We start from the raw sequence: 20,087 nt of genomic DNA on the forward strand, positions 1-20,087 counted from the left end.
TGAATGAAAACATGAACATTTCATTTTTAATCACAATCCTGATCACACAGAATCTTTTCAGTAGCCTATAGTTTCCATAGGAACCCCCATAGGGATTATGTGGGCCCCATTTGTACCTCATGAGTATAAAACCCCCACAGAATCTCACTGAGCTGTGTGCTCAGTCCCACTGAAGGTTCATCAGTCAGCGAGTCTATTTCTCTCTCTTTATTTTCAATCACACGGTGGGCACAGCCAATCGCTGACCCGGACGCTACCAAAACAACATGGCTGCTCAACAAATAGGATCCCTTCCATCTGTCTTAATATACCCCATTTCCCCTGGGCTATGACGCCACATCTCCCAAATGGAAACAGAAGTCGTCATGACGACAGGTCGGGCCGATGCTTTCTAGATCCATATCTGGGCTCCTAACGGTCTATCAGAGGATTCCTATATGGTTAGAAAATGAGGCTGAGGTTAGTTTGGTCTCTGTGTCAGCTGTCCAACGAGGGAGCAGATTGTAGATAGTGTCAATTTTCCCAAATAATGTACAGTGTGAATGCAAGGTAGACGTGTGTGTGTATGTATTACTTTTATCCACAACTGAAAACACATGTGAAGCGGGCAAATGCAGAGAAAGGCAAACCTAATACAGATGTGTCCCTAATACAAATATTTAATGAATTTTACTTGAATATTAATTCACAAATTACCAATACAATATATATAAATGTATATAAATATACACTGCAACTATAATGTAGAAAAATAACTCAAATTAAACTGTAAATGAGTTTTGAGTTTCTACAGCTCTGTACATTTAGTACAATTTAATGAATAAATATAATTTCATTATGTTCATTTATCAATTGTGGCAAAACTTTTATCAACAAATAAAACAATTTATATAACACTGCTTTTATTTTTTTATTTAAAAAAAGGAAACATCACATTTCTGAATAAGTTTTGATGCACATTCTATATCTTATGTTATTTATTTCTTTATTCAGTTTTCTCTTGTTTGTATGCGTGTTACATAAAGTGATCCAAGAATAAATATGATTCAAATAATCTTTTTTTAGAAAACAATCTTTATAAGACAAAAATACTGCGTGGCATTTCAGTCAGAGTTTATTCGGACTTTAAAGGCTCTTTAGTAGAAAATATTAAAATTCTTACAACTAATATTTCACATAGCACCGGTTGTGTTGATGCAGAAAGTTGACCTTTACCCTCCAAAAGAAAATATATAACAACAGCTGCTGTAGAGGAGGAAACTGTGTGTGTTTCTTCACATTTTTAGATAAGCATTTGAACGTCACATAACAGGTGTGTATGGTGGCCCAATTCCAATCCGGTCCCGAGTGAACTCGGTTTGTAGTCACACTCGTAGCTGAATGAAGCACCCTTCTTTAAGGTGTAGGGTATAAATGCAGCGGCAAGTTTCAGGACGAGCTTCCCTCTCTCCGGCGGAAACAGGAAATGTCCTAACTTTTCGTAACCATGGTTTCATATCAGCATCTTTCGGAAGCAGCAACCTATGGAGGCAAATACAACTCCCAAGCTTTCTAGACTAGACATTTGATCCTAAATACAATGGAAGTTGTTGACAATATTAAATGTTGATCTTAGTTTGAGCAGTTTACGAGTAAATGTGTGTAACGGTAGTCGCGCTAAACGTTTGTACAGAGCGTCTTCCAAGACAAACACAAAACAGCGTTGCATGTCGTCACTAAGGGCAGCTGGTTACGTGAGCATCGATGCAGGCTCGCTGTCGGAGGGTTTTATAACCCACTTCCACTCCCCTCTCGTTGAAGATTGAGGAAGTGTGTATGGAAAGGGTGTAGCGGCCGGATTGGAATTGGGCCTTCGTGTTCGTGTGTTGTGGAGTTTCTCCATGCTGAGGAAGCATAGTCACAGCTATTCCTTCTGAAACCTTCAGGAAAAAACTGTAAAGAAAAAGTCTGAAAAGAGCTGTTTCCTCTCCTTGTACTCTTTTTTTGCAGAATGTGTGGAGAGCTGGGGGATAATAAAATCTTCCTGTTGTTCTTATGTCTCTCTGGATTTGTTTTTCATCCAGGACCTAGAGTAGAGCACACCAGCGCAGGTGTAGTCGGAGAGGGGGTCGCCTCTGTGGGTGTAACCTCTGCGTCTGTAACCTCTGCGTCTGTGTAAGAGTATGTGTGCGGCACCACCGAGGTGTGAGGTGTGTCCTCGGTGGGTTTCTCAGTCAGCAGGTGAGGGGGGATGTACCCAGACTTTGTTTGCTCCCTGTGATGGTGGTGCTGGTGGTTGTCGGGGGATTTCGGCGGGCAGCGCCCCCTCTTGTCCTGCCCCCGGAAGCCCCTCAGTTTGGGGCTCCAGTGTTCCCGCCACTGGAGGGCCAGAGTGGAGCGGTCCGCCACCAGGCGACTCTCCTCGGGGCTCCAGCCCCGCTCCCCTTCCTCAGCACCGATCAGGAGGAAGGTCCGGCCCACGTGGAGGGCGGGGCAGCCGCAGCCGAGGTCGCGGTCGGGGACCCAGAGGGACTGGGAGCCCCTGCGAACGCGGGAGGTGGACCCCGTGCGGAAGACAGTTTGGACGGAGATGGAGAACTGCCACCAGGGACCTGAACGCTCCATCCCTCTCACCTGCACCTTCAGCACTGAGAAAAAACAGATGCAAATTTTAAAATTATATTTTTGTATCAGTATTTTAAAAAAATCTAATTTTTATTATTTTTTAAATTTAATTATTTTAATTATTTATTTAAATATTTCAGTTTTATGTGTAAATTTGGTTTCATTCATCAAATTTACAGTAGGTTATTATTTATTTAAATTTAATTTCAGAGGAAAAAAAAGAAGAAAAATTAAGTACAAACACTTTGAGATTATTATTTTTCTTTTTTTGACAAGATAATAAATAAAAAACATGACACCAACCAAAGTCCTTGAGACAATAGGTCTCCAAGTTCATCCTGACTTTGACCTGAGAAGGCTGGCAGTATGAAACACACTCCTCCGCTGTAACACAGAGAGAGAGGAAGGGAGAATGCATCAGAGGAGAGCGTATCATTTCATAGCAAGCATATCAGCACATGTCTTTTCCCCTAATTACAATATGGCCGCTTCTATTTGTCATCACAGTATCCTGTGACTAACAGATGACCTCGGCTGCAGCAGGTGGGACATTCCTCGAGCCGCCACTAGGAGGGAGTGGTTAGCTACTGCATAGAGATTTTTGTATGATAAATGTACACGAGGTGACATCAACGGGTTAAAATGATGGGTTTGTGGCAAAAGCATTAATTCCTTTAAGTGAAAGTTGCTCCAAACAGTTCACTTATTTGATTTAACAGGAATGCATTGTATTCTAGCTCCTTTCAAACCAGATGACCGGCCTGTAAATCCACTCACCGATGCTGTACTGAGGTTGGAACACCGGGGTCGGAGCGACCTCTTGAATTCCTGCAAACATAAACACAGTTTCAGACAGGTGACAGGAACAGATACACACAGCAGCATACCCGCATGTTGCAGGCCGAGTGTGTGTGTTATGTGCGCTATGCTTGGACGCCTCTCGGTGCGTGGGGCATGTCTGCACAGAAGATAAGCAAGTGTCAAAAAACGTGTGTGTGTGGTCCTTTTATGGCTGGGAAACACACTCGCTGACGCTGACTTGAACACACAACTTTACTTTTGGTAATTTAATAAGGTCAGACCATCACTTCTTGTATGGGTTTGTCTCCAACATTAAACAGAGTGTAATAAAGTTGTGCCTTGTACATACATTATCCAGGCCTCTTGTAAAAGTGTGTGTGTGACAGTGCTGCCATATTTTACCTAGTTCACACTCCGTCCCCCGTCCATGTCCTGTCTGACACAACTGGGCCAGTGACACCCTACACCCTAGACCCCCACTTTCAAAAGACAGGAAGGCGCTGTGTGTTTGTATGTATATGTACATACTACAGTACATGTGAGGGGTCAAAATAAGGTAAGCAGCGCTGGGTATAATTTGCCATTTTTAGATACTAGCCTCTTCCTTATTGATAATGATACGTTTTTCAATATCTGGCTATGAAAAATATGAAATAGTTTTTTCTACAACAACATTATCAATTCAATAAAATAAGCCACATTTTTACAAATATTAAACTTTGTCTAAACACAAGCAGTTGAAGAACATACTGTATAAAATGGGGAAAGTATGATTCAAACCAAGAAATATCTGATCAAAGAATAAGTATACAAGACCTAGTTACTGCACTGTTAGTCTGACTTTGGATAATCAGAGAAAATGCAGTACGCTGCACCAACAAAATGTGTTAATTCAGCTTTCTTGTCCATTAATTTTAACTAGTTGGAAACTTTATTTAGATTATTTACCTTCCATAGTTAATAGGAATTAAATATAACTGTTTTGTCTGCTTGTCTTTGTAATCTACTATCTATATCTATATTGAAACTAATGTAATGTAATTCATTTTCAATCTAATTTAACTAGTGCAGTGCAAGTTCGGCCGACTGCTTGGCCTCCGGTATTGCACTTCCTCGTGTCGTCAGCAATACTCCCGCCAAGTGTGAAGTTGATCGGAAATCGTTAATTACGTATGTTTAGCTGGGCTTTTTTTTTTAGCTACAGCCTCATTTTATTATGTGGAATACATTTCTGAATTACCAAGATGTGAGTTCATCAAAATCAATATTTGTTTGTTTACAGCTAACAGTGAGCAAACAGTAAATTTAGCTTTAGCCGAAGCCTCGGTTATACTTCCGGCACGGACGGTCGCACAGACATGAGCTGACGTGAAATAATGACAAGGAGATGTTTGGATCTTTATACTCTGGCGTTCTCAAAGCTCTTCAAAGTTCTTAATTTTCTCCGACAAATCACATCCAAAAAATGTGGATGTGCATGGACAGGCGAAAAACTGGTGGTGTGACGTCACTTCTGCAATGCGGATTTGTATAAATCATACAAATCAATACATTTGGACTTGTCACGGCCGGTAAAGCACAGGTGTGATTAATGACATTAACGAGCTGTGAAGCCAGGATGACCAGTGTGTAGCTGTCGTTAGAGTTATTTGTTCCACCTGTGTGTGCTCTGAGGTCACACCTGCTTACCTGGCAATGCGGCTGGACCGAGGACTGGGAGGCGTAAAAAAGGAAACACTACTGCGCCTGCCCAATGGATGCGGAAGATCCGGGTAATTTTATTATTGGGAAGTCAAACTTTTTTTACTTGTATCCAGTTCTCTTCATGCGTCCATGATCTCACCAGCTAGTTTTGCCTTCATTTACCTCTCTTGCTTTAGTTGTCTAGTTGTCTTTTCGCTCAATCTTTACCAAAGATGGAGTTACTGCGTTTTGCCTTCATAGGGGAGGACGGTAGATACACTTTGAGCTTCCTGTGCTGTTCAAGGTGTGGATAAAAAGGTTGAGTGGGAGCTAACTTTAAGTTTAGCCTGGCTGCTGCGTGCCTTTTGGTCTGTCTGATGAGAGGCGAGGCGTTAGAGGTGGTGGTAGGGGGTAAGAGATGCTATACATAGCCTGAGATGGTCTGGCAGTAAAAACAAACAAGGTTTTCTTTCACTCGCTCTTTTTCTCTGGGAGAGTTATGAGTCTGGGCCCTGTGACGGGGGGCGCTTTGAGCTGCACGACAGGTGTGAAGCTCGCCGCTGCCGGCTCCCTATGTCACCTGATTGGGGCTTACACAGCGTCGGTGCCCGTGTAGTTGTCGGCACTCGTGCGATTAGCCGGGGGAGTGCACGTGGATTAGCGCTCATGGCTGAGGTTCGGTGCTGGCCAGGCGCAGAGATATGAGTAGCAACAATCCACTTGATCTGACGCTGATCCCACATCAGCTGGAGATGAGGTTTCCCTGTAGCGGTCGGCTCATGTTCACGCTGCTATGGAAACCGTCTCTAGGGATGATGAAAAGGGGACACGCTGGGAGATTGGGCCAAATTAGTCTGGACAGCGGCGGCCCCTTTTATATTGAGCTACTACTTGATAAAGGCTTACGGAGCTTGATAGGAGGTTTAATCCATTTAGGCCACAAGCAAATGAGGTTGAAGGAGAAATTAAAGAGGTCACTTTGTCATGACTGACAAGAAACTATTAAAAGTCTGTGATTTATTTGAGCAGGGCAGCATGTGTCGAATGCAGAGAGAACATTTCTTTTAGACAAGTTAAGACTCGTAATCCGTATTAAAACAAGTCCTCGGGCATCTGACATTCATATGATGATATGACCTGCCCTCTTCATGGTAAAGGTTTGGATGAGTTACAACTCAAACTACTTGGATAAGGTTTGGGAAAGACTGGTCATTGTCAAGAGAAAGAAGCATTGGGGGAACCTCCTCTCCAAACATTTTTTCTGCGCTGAATCATGCTTCTTCTGCCTTTGGTTCTTTGAGACAACTTCCATTATTTGCACGCCCATGAGCTTGTCAAACATGGGTTGTTTAAAACGTTTGAACAAATAACTAGTGCCAAAGCTGTCATTTCTCAGAAAAGCATATAGTCTCCATATAAAGGACTCTGATTCTGAATAAACTTTCAAGTTGCGGTGTGTCGGATCTGAGGTTGCAGATTGCAACCAACTGAAACATTTCCCGCGTGCCAAGTGTGTAGAAGAACTACGGTGGCCAACGTGAAAATGTGAATGGCACTATTTACCCGATCCGTATGTAAATATAACTCATTCTAAGCTAACAAAAACACAACAATTCTTATTTTCAGATGATAATACGCTAAAGAATATATCCCTAATGTATCCCCCTAAATGCTAAACACTGTTCCTTTAATACTTGTAGTTGACTTACGTATGCAGGGCCGCAGAGGCGACTTGCCCTGTTTGAATCCCGGGGCACAGCGGTTACACTTGAGGCCGGTCACCCCTTCTCGACACAGGCACTGACCTGATGTCTGGTTACACCAGTGACCCACGGCTCCCAAAGGATGGCACTGACATGCTGAAAACGAGAACGAGAAGATTAGAGAAGTGGAGGCTGGAGGTTAAAGCTGAAATAATTGATGTTCTTTTGGCCACTTGGGGGCAGCAAAACAAGCTGAAAATCCAACAGACATATTATCACCTAACACCAATTTCACACCAGGCAGCAGCGAAGTGCGGCTCGCTGGAATAATTACATTTTTCTGTTGCTCTGGCTGCGTGGAGTAGACCACATCGAGTTGTGACAACAAGGAAGCAAGTTAAAGATATATTTTAAACAAAAAAGTATTGTCAAAGTCAGTGTCTACTGCACAAAGGACAGTAAACAGGATTAAGAAGACCATCCATCAGTGACGGGACCCGACACAGGTTTAATCCTGCTTGACAGCATCCGTCCTGAGGGAATGTCCTTGAGCAAATACACAAGACCTCTACTAACACCATAAAAGCTATTTTGCAGCTTTCTTGTTGGGTAAACATATACAAATTCCTCCATAGAGCTATCAACTCAATGTCATATGACGACGGAAATCTGGTTATTAGTTATTACTTTTATCCCATCAGATGGAGACCAATCCTGTATCTAAACTAATCTATTTCCTTTTCGTTGTCTGTTGTGATGCTGTATAATGATTACTGCCTGGATTTGCCATGGTTTACATTGCAAAGCTTTTTATTTACCACTGCTATCACAGGATAAGACCCGATGAGAGAAGACAGATAGCGAGAGGAAGCCGCACTTCAACAGCTCTGTTCACACTCTCGTAATATTTACACAAATCCTTACAATGAGTCCAAACAACCTGACTGGAGAAAATGAGTAATTGAGCTCTGAAGGGGTAGCTCAGTGAAATATAGCATCAATAAATTAAAGCGTAGATGTGAGACTGTGTGGTGGAGGATATGAATTTGCTATTGTTTCATGCATTAAAAAGTGATAAAACAGGACGTTTAATCAAAGCTCATATTTTTTCATCCCCTGCTCGTGTGTCAAGCTCAAAGAGAGCCCATTAACTTTGGATATATTAGGCTACGCGGTCAAGCTTCCACATGCCACAGTGTCACAGTCACTTAGGACATGTGACCAGTCAAAGGTCAGGGGTCACGGCAGATGCCAGCCGGTGGTAACGATGGGGATACAGGTGGCAGCTCAGTGGGGTGCGTGTGTCGTGTTTTTGTGTGCTAACAGGAATAGCTGTCCGCTCTCACAATGTAACCACCCCATAAACACGTCTGTACGCTCGGACAGAGACAGAGTGGGCGCGTAAACACACACAGACACACAGACATAAACACTGTCGCTCACACTGAGATTTGCTTTTCATCCTCCAGGAATGCACCGTTAGTTATTTAAGTTATTCACCCATGCACGTGCATAAATACACAAATACACTTCCTCCTTTCCTTTAAATCCTGTAAACACACACACATACTGTATGTACAGTGGTGACTAACGTTGGCAGGCCTTGCGGTTGTTCAGCAGCTTGCTGTTGTCGCGGGTGTATCCGTTCTGGCAGTACTGGCAGTGGCGTCCGGCCGTGTGGTGGCGACACTTCTGACACACGCCTCCGCTACGCCGGCCCGACTGCTGAAACACCTCCATGCTGAAGCGGCACTTGTTTGAGTGGCCGTTACACTCACAGGCTGGACCAGGGAGAGAAATAATAAAGAGAGAAATTTTTTATATTTTTTGAATAATATTTTTTATATTTTTTTTACCTTTTGGTTGTGTTTGGGAAGAGGAAAAAGTACATGTATGAATAAATAAAACATGTCACATTTACATTTACACTCCTCCCTTTCTGCCTTTTGTTTGTTTTTGTAGTATGGCTTGTGTTTCATGTGTTTATTTGTCATCTAAAAACATATAAAACATGAAAAAACATGTCCAGGGTATCACATAATTTAACTTAGATCATCAGTAGGATACAGGACTCACCAACACAGGGGTTTGGGTGCGTGGGTGTAGCTCGATGCCACGGCCTGTCGCAGTAGAAATCCTCACACACGTCACAGTCCGGCCCAGCCGTGTGATGTTCGCACACGCACACCGCCTGGCCCGCGTCGTCACGCCGACACCTGGAAGCGTGTCCGTTACATTTACACCTGCCACCAACTTGCAGGTCCGAGAGGGCCAGAGGAGCTCGGACAGCAGCGGCTGGGGCAACCTGTAGATTCCTGGAGCTTTGTTTTGCGTTGAGATTATTGTTCCTCCTCTTCCTCAGTTCCCGCCCCTTGTTGTTCCTGCTCCGCCCCTCAACTGTCCAATTACAACCTCCATTGGGGCAAGGCAGCCAATGATTGTTTTCCTTCTTGCGGCCGCGTCCTCTGGCTTTCCCGCCTCTCTTCGAAGAAGCGAGCGCGTCCGTGCTAAAACTATCCCCCCCGTCTTTGCTGGTCACATTGTGTCCATCTTCGTCTCCACCTGACCCTTTATAATGACCCTTCCTTCCTTGTTTGCTCCTCCCCCTTATCTCTGAGGTTTTCGTTTCCCTCTCAGAAAATGCCAGTGTATTATCTGTGTTTAACTTGTCCACCTGATCTCCAGTGCGCCCCTTGGAGCCCGATCTCCATCTCAGAAGCCCAGTCCCTCTGTCATCTTCTGCACCGTCGCGCCATCGTGCTTCCTCTTTCTTATCCGAGTTGCCCACCTTGGCGTCTTTGGACACCTGGTGGAAGACCACACGGATGTCCGTGGCCGTCACCCAGTCCTGGAGGGTGTGGCTGTAGTCAAAATCGGGAGAGGATGGCCGTCCGTCCAGGGTGGAGAAGGCCAACACCATGCCGCCCCTCTGCTTTTGCAGGGGGCGAGGGTCTGAGCATAGGGGCTCCGTCTCTTGGTGCCTTGTCAGGGCCACCGTCTGGGAGGGCAGCCCAAAGTTCCCGAGGCAGTCGCTGGAGTAGTGCTGCATCGGCCTCCAGGTGCGCCCGTAGTCCATCGACTTGAGGATAGAGATGGAGATGGGGTCCGATGGCTCCCCCTGTTGACAAAACTGCAAGCTTATGTAGGTGATCTCAAAGCGGCGGCCCAGAGGTAGCGTGAGGAGCCATTCTCCGGTGTCAGGACCTCCGCGAGCCATCCAGCATGTGAGGTTGTGGGGGTTGTGGAGGTCCGTCAGGGTGGTGATGTTGCTGTCATAATCGGACCCTTGTAGCGAGTGGCTGGCGTTGGCCGGGACGCCGTAGGCGGCGTTGATGAACTCTGACATGCAGTGTCGCGGGCGGCCATCTAGGTAGTAGCAGGGGTCGTGAGGCGAAGTCCAGCTCAACGGGGTGTGGGAAAGGGAGGAGGTGACGAGGGAAGGAGGAAGGAAAAGGAGGAGCAGGAGGAAAACGGGGAAGAGAGAGGTGGAGGGGGGAGGGGAAAAGGGCGGGAACATCATGTTATCGAGCCTGTGGAAGGAAAAAAGAAGATGATTTATAAAAGAAAACCATGGGAGCTCGAACATAAAACAAAACAAACTGATTGATTTATACGACTTTGCATTTGAAGCCAAAGAAGGAAATATGTGAGCCCACCTGGGCCTTTATTGAAAACACACAATACCAGCTCACTGCATCACTTCAGCTGCACCTTACTGGCTTTCAGTAGATGCCAGTAAAGATCTCATCTCATAAAAATGTAATCTCCGATCCTCACAGTAGTGGCGGCCACCGGTTTGAACCCGTGACCTTGACAGCCTTTAAGAACGTATTTGTCTTAAAACTCCCGAGAAGAGTGGATGAGTGCGGGTGAAGAAGGGCGCGCACCCAGCGGGTCTGTCTGAGATGACAAAAAACATGCCCGACAGCTGGGGCTAAACCCCGAGCTGGACCACATCCATCACGTTTATGGCTCTCCTTTTCAAATCACTTTACCGTCGGTCAGTGCTGCAGGCGAGCGAGGGGCCTGAGCATGAGCGCTGCGACGTGTTACTGAGCAGAAAAAGAGGCTATGAGAAAAGGAAGGGAAGGAAGATAAGTCTTGAGGACGGTAGGGAATGATTTATAGATCGAAATGTGTGTTCGACTTGAGCCTCGACACAGATACTTCCGCGGTAAAGACAAACACAGACTTGTGTACGAACAAATCCCTTCCCGTTTCTTACGTGTGTAATTTATTCCTCTGTCGAGATTTGATACCCAAGAGCGTTAATTTTGGAACAATGCATGTGCTTTTCCTCTGGAAGCGGTGATTTATTGTTTTCAGCCCAGGAGCACATTCCCGACAAGCACTTCTTTTATTTGTTTCTTGCTAAGAACACCTGCCCTCTCTGACTTTCTTGTCTCTCTCCGTCATAAGAGGACTGTCACTTTCTCATCAATAACCACCTTCCTTCCGCATTTTCAAACAACTTTCCCCCGTGCTCTTCCGTCTCCCCTGCCCATCTATCACCTGCCCCCTTCATTCTGTTCTGGGAATATTCTTAACTGCTGCGAGATTGATGATGTCCTAACAAGCGTTTGACACTGACAGCAAAGTCAGCAGGGCTGCATAAACCAAACCCGTAGGAGAGGACGGGGCCGAGCGCCTCTCCGGCCTCGTCATCGCGCTCAATTAGCCAACGACCGAAACATGAGGCTCCCCTCGGGGACCACACAGCTCCGAGAGGGGCCTGCGAGACCGAGAGGCCGCGGCACCTCCCCTCGGACGAGCTGCCTCTGCTCCTGAAAGCAAAAGAAAGTGGATCGACCAAAACCTGGTTGAGGACAAAAGACATATTGGGTGTTTTGTGGTGTTGCTACAGGAAACGCTACAAGCAAGGAGTGCAGTGATGAGCGGTATGACCGTGACCCCGGTGCCACCGAGCCACATTCCTGGGGTCGGCTGGTCATTCCTGACGCGTCGAGACATGCTCCGCGGGAACCTGAACGCACTGATGAAAAAGCATGACTTAAGGAAGAAGTTGATCGGATGATTAATTAGGTCTCTGGTTTCATTTGGTGTCAATGCGCTGGCTGTATAAAAAGGGAAGGTGGTGTCAGAGGGGTTAAAGGTTATTAGGGGATTCAGAGAAGTAGCGGAAGAATTCAGGATGAGGAATGAGGAGTTGAGCGTAGGCGGGCGGGGGTTCAGGGTTGACACGGAGGAGAAAGGGGGGCCGGTTGTTTAACATTCCCATGACATGCACTTGTTCTTGTCTTTGTCACATTACATGACTAATTAAACATCGGCCCATTACAAGCACTTTGATAAATGGATGCTCATCGGAGAGAGGCCCCTGAGGTTTTTTAATGCGCCCCTCTAGGCCAAATCCAGACTCTTCCGAAACCAGATCATCTATCTGGCACCGCCACCGTAACCCACCGGATACGGTTTCAGCGGTTTTTCTCTGCTGCTTTCCATAAATTCACACGGCCGGGGTGTCGGAGGAACATGTTGAAGACGAGCGGCATTTGATGAGAAGAAAAATCCAGTCATGAGTGCTTCACTCTGATTCTTTTGTTAATAATAACTGACTACAGATGGCACGTGTTTTCTCCCAAGTAAACCTCAAATTGAGGTACAAAAAATAAACCCTGACAGAATACAAATATGGTTCCGTTTTGAAAAGTTTTGAAGTAACTTGGCAGCGATCTCCGCATTTCAAAAAGCTTATACAGCCAAATAGTGGTAAGATGAGATCAACATCTCCGGCGGGTGATCTTTAGAAGCAGCTATGCTTGGCTGGCAAGGGGCTGGAAAAATACTTGCTGACAACCTGGGGGCATGTTTACAGCATAGTCGAACAGAGGGGAGCGAGGAGCGCGACGCTCATGTTCGTTTCACTGCCGTCCTAATATTTCCTAATGCCATTCTACTTCTATTCTTCATTACACTGAAGCGTGTCGGATGAATGTCAGGAGGAGAAACAAACGGATTATTTTATGGTTTGGGAAAAGCTGAAATAACAAGAATTTGTGCGTATATATTGCCTTTTATATATAGGCATTGGAAGTTGTTTTATTGCCTCCCAACTTTTAATCAAATTTGATTTAATGGGGCTTCTTTGACACTGATGAACACAAAAATGTCAAAGTGAAATCACACATTAACAATGTGATCTAAATTAATTGCAAATATAAAATACTAAATACTTGTTTACATAAGTATTAGTCAGTATAATACTGACTGGTACTATATTTTTAAGAGTACGCTGGGGTTATCAGAGGCAGTGACGGTTTTAGACCATTTCAAATGGGGGGTTCGAGCTGAGGCCATGTGCGAGTTTATGGGTACCAACTACAGTTTCCCCTCTTTGGGGATAAATATGAGGTGATAATGTATGAAAATATTTGCCAGAGTTAGGGGGAGTAGAGGGGGTCCAGGCTTAATATTATGGAGGGACTGGCCCAGGGGCGGATTTAGGGATTTGGGGGCCCCAGGAAAACGCCGTCTTGCTCAACTTTTCACCCTTTCTCTAACTGGGAATATTGGAGGCAGAGGTAGAAGAAGAAGGCTACTCAAAACTTTTATCCTTTCTTTTTTTTTTATTGACCCTCTTCGGAGAACTAAATTTACTTTGTTTTTATTCTTTTTCAAATTAATAGCCAATGAAGGAAATGAAAAGTGATAATACCAATAATAATCCTAATCTTAGTAAAAAAATAATTACTTAAAAAAAAAAAAAAAATACAGAAGCAAAAAAGCAGGGGGCGAATAAGCTGGCCACCTTGACGATATATAAACAAATAAGCAGACAACAAAAAATGTTCAAGAGTGGACATGGACACAGGTGTACTGTATGTTAACAGACAAATATCAACAATGACCGAAAACAACAAGCTGACAGACATAGAATAGAGACAAAATAAGGCTATACAATATTATTAGTAAAACTATTAATACCGCATAGTAAACATCCTGCATTCAAATTTTTAATTCAAGTGAAGAGGGATAAGAGAGGCATTATCAGCACAATGTACTCTAATTTACTTAACGTCTGTTCAAGGTGGAGCTTAAGAATCTAACATGATGCTGGATAGTTTAATGAATAATAATGCATCTTATTTAAATAGTTATATTTTGTGAGTCAAATCTGAATCTGCAACGTAACCAGTAACATTTCTCTGTCAGGTAAATGTAGTATTACAATGTTTTCCTAGTACACAGTAGTATACAGTTGATCACCACATTTGTAAGTTATTTCGGGGTACAATGGGTTATAATAGTAACATAATTTAATACTTTTCATGTCTAAACATTATAATAAATCTATAGCCGCCCCATTGATGAGAGGGAAATGTGATTCCATTGGTACAGTCTGATCTATTAGAGAAAACGCACAAGGATTGATGGAGATATTTATTTGTATGACTTTGTAGCTACTGTATGTAGACCTGTGGTCTCCTACTTCTTTGTCTATTTGTTTTTTAATTACGTACAGCGGTTCTCAACCTTGAGGGAGTTCCAGGTGGTCCCCAGAAAAATGGGGAATAGTTTATTTTCACTATTTAATTCCGTGAGTAAGAGTCAGTGACTATTCTGATCATAGGTTTCACTTGCTCCACGGTTATCTCCTCAACTGTAGTTGACAACAACATCAGTTTGATGGAGGTTCCTGAAGCGAAATATTATCAATCCGTGACCTAATATGTATAAATTTAGGGATCCTTGACATGAAAAAGGTTGACAACCACTGGCTTAAATGTAGATAATCTAAGAGGAAAGGCAAAGTAAGAGTAAAATATGATCACTATGGAGTAGGAACATGTGAATTTGACCTATAAATTCATATTTTAGTGCTTTATTCTGCTGCAACAAACTCATTTAAATATGATTAAGCAGGAAACGAGGGCTTTAAGTTAGTGAAACTAAAGCGTATAGTAACCTCTGTTGTGTGTGGTATTCTCTCCTGCTACCTGTTAACTCTCTTTGGCCCGTTCACACTTTGGATCTATTGGCCTGTCTGGATCTGGAGCTGGAGCTGTTCTGGAGAGCAGATGAGCAGGATTTGGCCGCCTGTCTCACACGTTTTAACATTCCTCGTCATGGGCAAGCCAGCAAGACGGGAGGCAAAATTGCTTTGCTACTTGGTGATGAGTTTCAGAAGACTAAACAGTGGTTTGTAGAAGTAAACACAGACACAGTTTTATATCTGGCTGATAGTCGCTGGGAAGATTTCCCAGGGTTCTACGCTGCAGCTCTGCTCTAAGACACAAGAGCCTTTAAATAAATATGATCAATTATACAAGCTCTGGAGCTGAACCGAGGCACCTGTTGGTGCATGTTACCACACTGACACCTTTGTTAATTTGCAATTGTCCTCAGCCGGTCAGAAATACAACACTGGGTGAGAATAGAGAGGCTACGTATGCGGTCTGTATTCTCAAACTGCATTCCTGCCGGCACAGTCCAAGCCCATCTGTGTGTTATTCCACACGGAGCGGATTCCACGAGTTCTGTTTTAGGTGTAATAATCTAATTTTAGTGGAGGAGCCCGGGAGGTGAAAGCAACAGACAGCACAAAATGGATTATCACTGCTTGTATCTATAGCTAAAGGTCTTCACGTTTGCACCGCCGACAAAACTGCCAATCCGGCGCCTGTGCACCCAGGGGCCCCCCAGGGGCCCAACTGCACCTCCACACACACAGGGTGTCTCTGCCTCGGCATTGACCCGTACGCCCTGCTTACTTCACTTTTTGAATAAAAAAACACATGTTACCCAATTTAAAAGTGAGTTTCCTGTCAATCCCTAACCTCCCCCCCTCTTTACAGCCTCACACAAGTTGGCAAGACGCTCTCCTGCAGCTCCAGCTTCACATGTTGATATTGAAAAACAGATGGAAATGAAATCACTGTGATTCCATGTTGCAGTCACGCCAAAGACAACCTCGGGCACGATCATGGAAGTATAAAAGCAAAGGCCTCTGGCTGTAATTGTGTGTCAATTAAATCCAGAAAATGTCATACAGGGGGTTAATAAAGAGGAAAACAAAACAGAAAAATACTCCAGGGCTGCACCCTTTATGAGCACAAAAACAAATAAAAAGCTTGGCTAAATTATTATTTAAATATTATAAAAATGAAAAAAAAAATAACCACTGCCCAGGCACACTAAAGGCCCAACTGTATAAAACTGCATGACTCCTATATTATACAAAAAAAATGAGCAAGTGGCCTTATATGTCTATTAAAGCAAATACTGTATATGTCCTCTGTGCTGCAAAGGGATTTTAGGAAAGCTAATCAACTACAGACCTTAAAAGGAAAACAGCCTGCAGTCACACAGCACTTTACGCGTTGCATTTAATGGACCCGAGAATAATGATCTACTCTCCCACGGTTCATTAAACATAAATGTTTATCATATTTAGGCTGATTACTTTGGCTGAGAGCTGACAGTGAAGCCTGGAGACTAATTGCCTCCATTCTGCAGCTAATTGCACTTGTTAGGCACAAATTGGCTGCAGTCAATTAGCTTTATCTCACAGAGAGGAACAATAATATTTACAGTGTTATCACACATTGATCAAACAACTTCATTCACATGTTTTTTTTTTTTAAATATTGATAATTATTCTTGCATGTGTTGGGCATTAAGGAAATTTTTTCTAATTTAAATCCAGTCCAACTAATAAAAAAATGTTCCTATTTGATGTTTTATTCAATCAAAAAAAAAAATGCTCTAAATGACATCATAATAATGGTGGGATTTTCCCAGACAACATGCAGTAACAATTTGTGTAAAAAAACCACATTAAAATTAAGGAGTTATAAGGAAATTCAGTCCTAGATTTTAAAGTAAAAACTTTGGATGAGTTGTAGGGAAATTGAATTATTGTTTGTTATCACTATTATGTAATCTATTATTTCTTTATATTAATCTTGTCTCTAGGTGGAGGCTTCAGATAAACCCAGTGGGTTTTTTGCCTCTTCCTGCACTTTATAGTATTCAAATTTTGTTTTGTTATGTTGTATAATCTTATATTGTGCAAAACAAATAAACAAATAAACAAAACAAATAAACAAATTATAAAACATAAATAAAACTACAGCAAACGTATTAATTTGGCCTGGAGTCTAATAAGGTTTGTGTGCCAAAATCAGTCAAATAAAGTACAATAAATAACCAAATTAAAAAAAAATACACATAATAAACAAATACAAATAATAATAATAATAAATAAATAATAATAATGTATCATTCTGAAGGGGACTGTTTTGCATAATGAGTACTTTTTCATTTGATAATAATATACATTTTGATAATACTTATGTACTTGCTAGAGTATTTTTACGAGGTATTTCTGCTTATTATTTCATTTCTTGCCCTGAAAATGAAATTTTAAATCATAAGTATTTCTCAGCAACATTAAAATATTTTACTAAATAAGAAACAATCAAGTTTGGAGGAAAGTAAAAAAAAGTTTGACTCACACGTAAAGGCTTTATTTCTAAGGATAACTTGAGCAGCGTTTGGTTAATCAGTACATACTTTAAACCACAAAACACAACGCAGTAAAAATTCTCTTTTTTTAAAGGAACATTTTGCAAATAAAAGTATTAATTTCTGACTTATATTTATCCCTCGGTGACAATGAAATACAAGATCACACTTGCCTTTAATGTCTCCTCTTTACGCGCGACTTCAGCGTCAGATAAAACTTCCCAAACACCTCAAGTATGACTGAGTCCAGAGCCAATAACGCTTCTGAGAGAGAGAGGAAATAAACGAGCTCACCATGTGCGTCCCAGAGACTCTCCTTCTCCTCACTTCTTCTCCGGATCATTAAGAGAAGAAGCGCAGCAGCAGCAGCAGCAGCAGCAAGTGTCCGGACATCCAGCAGCTCCAGGGCGTCTGCAGAGGAGCAGAGGAGCAGGAGACAGAGCTACCGAGAGAGGAGCTACTGGAGGAAGAGGAGGAGGAGGAGGAGGAAGATAAATGAACAGGATCAGCTGGGAGGTGCGTCTCTCCATATAGTATCTGAAGTGAGCCAAGTGCTCCCACCTCCAGAGGAGTCTCTGACATCCTGCCTGACGCACAGACACACTTCTGCCAAACTATAACTCACATGGCAAAATCTATCAAACTCAAACAAGAAGGTTATTTTTTTCTATTAAACTAACAGGCTGCATGCACTTTTTTGGTTCCTTTTTGTTTTATTTTAAAGTTTAAAATGTTTTTTTGTAATTTTATTCATTTACATATTTAATCTATAAATTTATTTTAATTAATGTAAATGTTGTCACTCAATCTTAATGACAAACCTATTTCTGACAAAGTCTAATGCATTAATACAATATTTACCTTTTATTGTGAAAATCTGTTAATCTAAAGAAGATTCTGTTTCTCTAGTTTTGTGCAATGATGATATTGTTTTGGCCTTTTAGGACATCATTTTTGGTTCGTTTTAAGGTCTTTGCACAAGTGTATACAACAGTGTCATCTGCATACATTCGTTATCGTTAATATATAGACTAAGTGGTAGGGGGCTTAACACTCATCATGAATGAGTTAATTAATTTATGCAATTGTGGAAATAAGTATATATTTTTTCAAGCTAAATTGTTATGATTCAAAACATATGACCCACTTATAAAAAAAAAAGAAAGAAAAAAGATGCATCACTGGGGGCATTTTTTCTGTTTTGAGTACTTTAATTTTGATACTAAGTGCTAACACACATGGCAAAATGTATCAGACTCAAACCAGCAGGTTATTTTCTGTTAAACTAACAGGCTGATACACTTTTTGTAGTTCCTTTATTGTTTTTGTTTTAAAGTTTAAAATGTGTTGTACAATGTTGTTAATAGTCTTCTACTGTATGTCCTTAATTTTTGGGTAATTTTATTCATTTATAAATTAATTGTAATTAATGTTAATGTTGACACTCAATCTTAATGACAAACCTATTTCTCCCAAAGTCTAATGCATCAATAAAATATTTAACTTTTATTGTGAAAATCTGTTGAAAATTAATTTATGCAATTGTGGAAATAAGTATTTTTTATAAGTATATTTTTTACAAGAAAAAAAAAGATGCATCACAGGGGGGCATTTCCCCCCCCTGTTTTGAGTACTTTTATTTTGATACTTTAAGTGCTGGTACTTTTAGTAACATTTTCAATGCAGGAATTTTATTTGTAATAGAGTATTTTATTTTTACTTTTACCACCACTGTCAGCTTGTTAAATGATGTATAAATTAAACTACCCAACAAGATAACATTACCCTCAGCCAACTAACATTAAACTTCTGCTTTCATGTTAATGCATGAGTAGTAGTAATAATAATAATAATAATAATTATAATAATAATGTATCATGTTTTGCATAATGATCACTGTTTTTTTTGTTAATTATATACATTTTGATAATACTTGCTATGGTATTTTTACGAGGTATTTCTGCTTATTGTTTACATTTCTTGCCCTGAAAATGAAATTTAAAATCATAAGTATTTCTCTGCAACATCAAAATATTTTACTAAATAAGAAACAATCAAGTTTGGAGGAAAATAAAGTGATTTATTAAGCATTTAACTCTAGAAAAACGACTTAATCAAGGCTGTGGAAAACAGCAAGGTTACAACTGAATTCACTAAATCCTGATTGTTGCATGGAGGCACGTGACATCAGCTTGTTCAAACAAATCCCCGCCCACTTAAAATCTGTCAAGACTATTATAAACTTTATAAAAGTCTCTCAGTTGAAATTACCAAGAACTTTGGCATCAAACTGTGTGTTTTTGTAGGGTCATGTTGCTCATAATGAGAAGCTAATGGAAAAAATGTAAGTATGAATAAATACTTCTTCCTCCAATTGTAACATGTTAAAGTCACTTGATGGCGCGCTGAGTATCATCATTTATCTGAAAATTGAGTTTGTTGTTAAAGCTCTGGAGAAAATCAGACAAACCAGTGGCAACACTCTTGAGGGGAAACAGTTCTGCAACAGGTTGATCTGCTTTAAAGACAAGAGGCATTTGTTTTTCAACTTTAAAGGCAACTTTAACATAAAACTTCAACATTTCAACATTTCAAGGACATTTGTTTTTACCTTGTGTAGATCTTCCACCTTTATTACCACTGGCGGGCAAATTGAGCACACAGAGGAAATCCAGTTGTAATAGTCTTATCTTGTATCGTCCAGGCAAAGATCTCACTCTCCAGTTTGCTCCAATTATCCCTCGGTGGAATAAGAAAAATGGTTGAAGTTAATTGTGTGGAGTGGATCGTTCTCAGATGTGAACCAAA

The 20,087-nt window shown here is 41.7% G+C and overlaps 1 protein-coding gene across 2 annotated transcripts; it reads right to left on the reverse strand.

Moving 5' to 3' along the window:
- Nucleotides 1–900: 900 nt before the first annotated feature.
- Nucleotides 901–20,085, reverse strand: ntn5 (netrin 5). Of its 2 annotated transcripts, none has more exons than XM_074624176.1 (8): nt 19,891–20,085; nt 17,574–17,736; nt 8,868–10,321; nt 8,384–8,572; nt 6,798–6,947; nt 3,382–3,432; nt 2,908–2,988; nt 901–2,627 (listed from the first exon to the last, which is right to left on the reverse strand). In XM_074624176.1, exons 3-8 carry the CDS (start codon nt 10,309–10,311, stop codon nt 2,056–2,058), a joined length of 2,487 nt encoding a protein of 828 aa, XP_074480277.1. In that variant the 5' UTR covers nt 10,312–10,321; nt 17,574–17,736; nt 19,891–20,085; the 3' UTR covers nt 901–2,055. The 2 variants fall into 2 exon arrangements, with proteins under 2 accessions (XP_074480277.1, XP_074480276.1); XM_074624175.1 differs by having other exon boundaries at nt 17,574–17,739.
- Nucleotides 20,086–20,087: the final 2 nt, after the last annotated feature.

The sequence above is a fragment of the Sebastes fasciatus genome, chromosome 22, assembly GCF_043250625.1.
Source record: "Sebastes fasciatus isolate fSebFas1 chromosome 22, fSebFas1.pri, whole genome shotgun sequence".
Lineage (NCBI taxonomy): Eukaryota > Metazoa > Chordata > Actinopteri > Perciformes > Sebastidae > Sebastes > Sebastes fasciatus.

Bases quoted from the DNA above. Each gene is read 5' to 3' on its own strand.
- ntn5 (XM_074624176.1), bottom strand. From the start codon at position 10,311: ATGATGTTCCCGCCCTTTTCCCCTCCCCCCTCCACCTCTCTCTTCCCC. The intron at 8,573-8,867 runs GTGAGTCCTGTA...TCCCTGGTCCAG, and splicing joins GCACCCAAACCCCTGTGTTG to CCTGTGAGTGTAACGGCCAC. The intron at 3,433-6,797 runs GTAAGTCAACTA...TTATGTTTGCAG, and splicing joins GCCTCTGCGGCCCTGCATAC to GAATTCAAGAGGTCGCTCCG.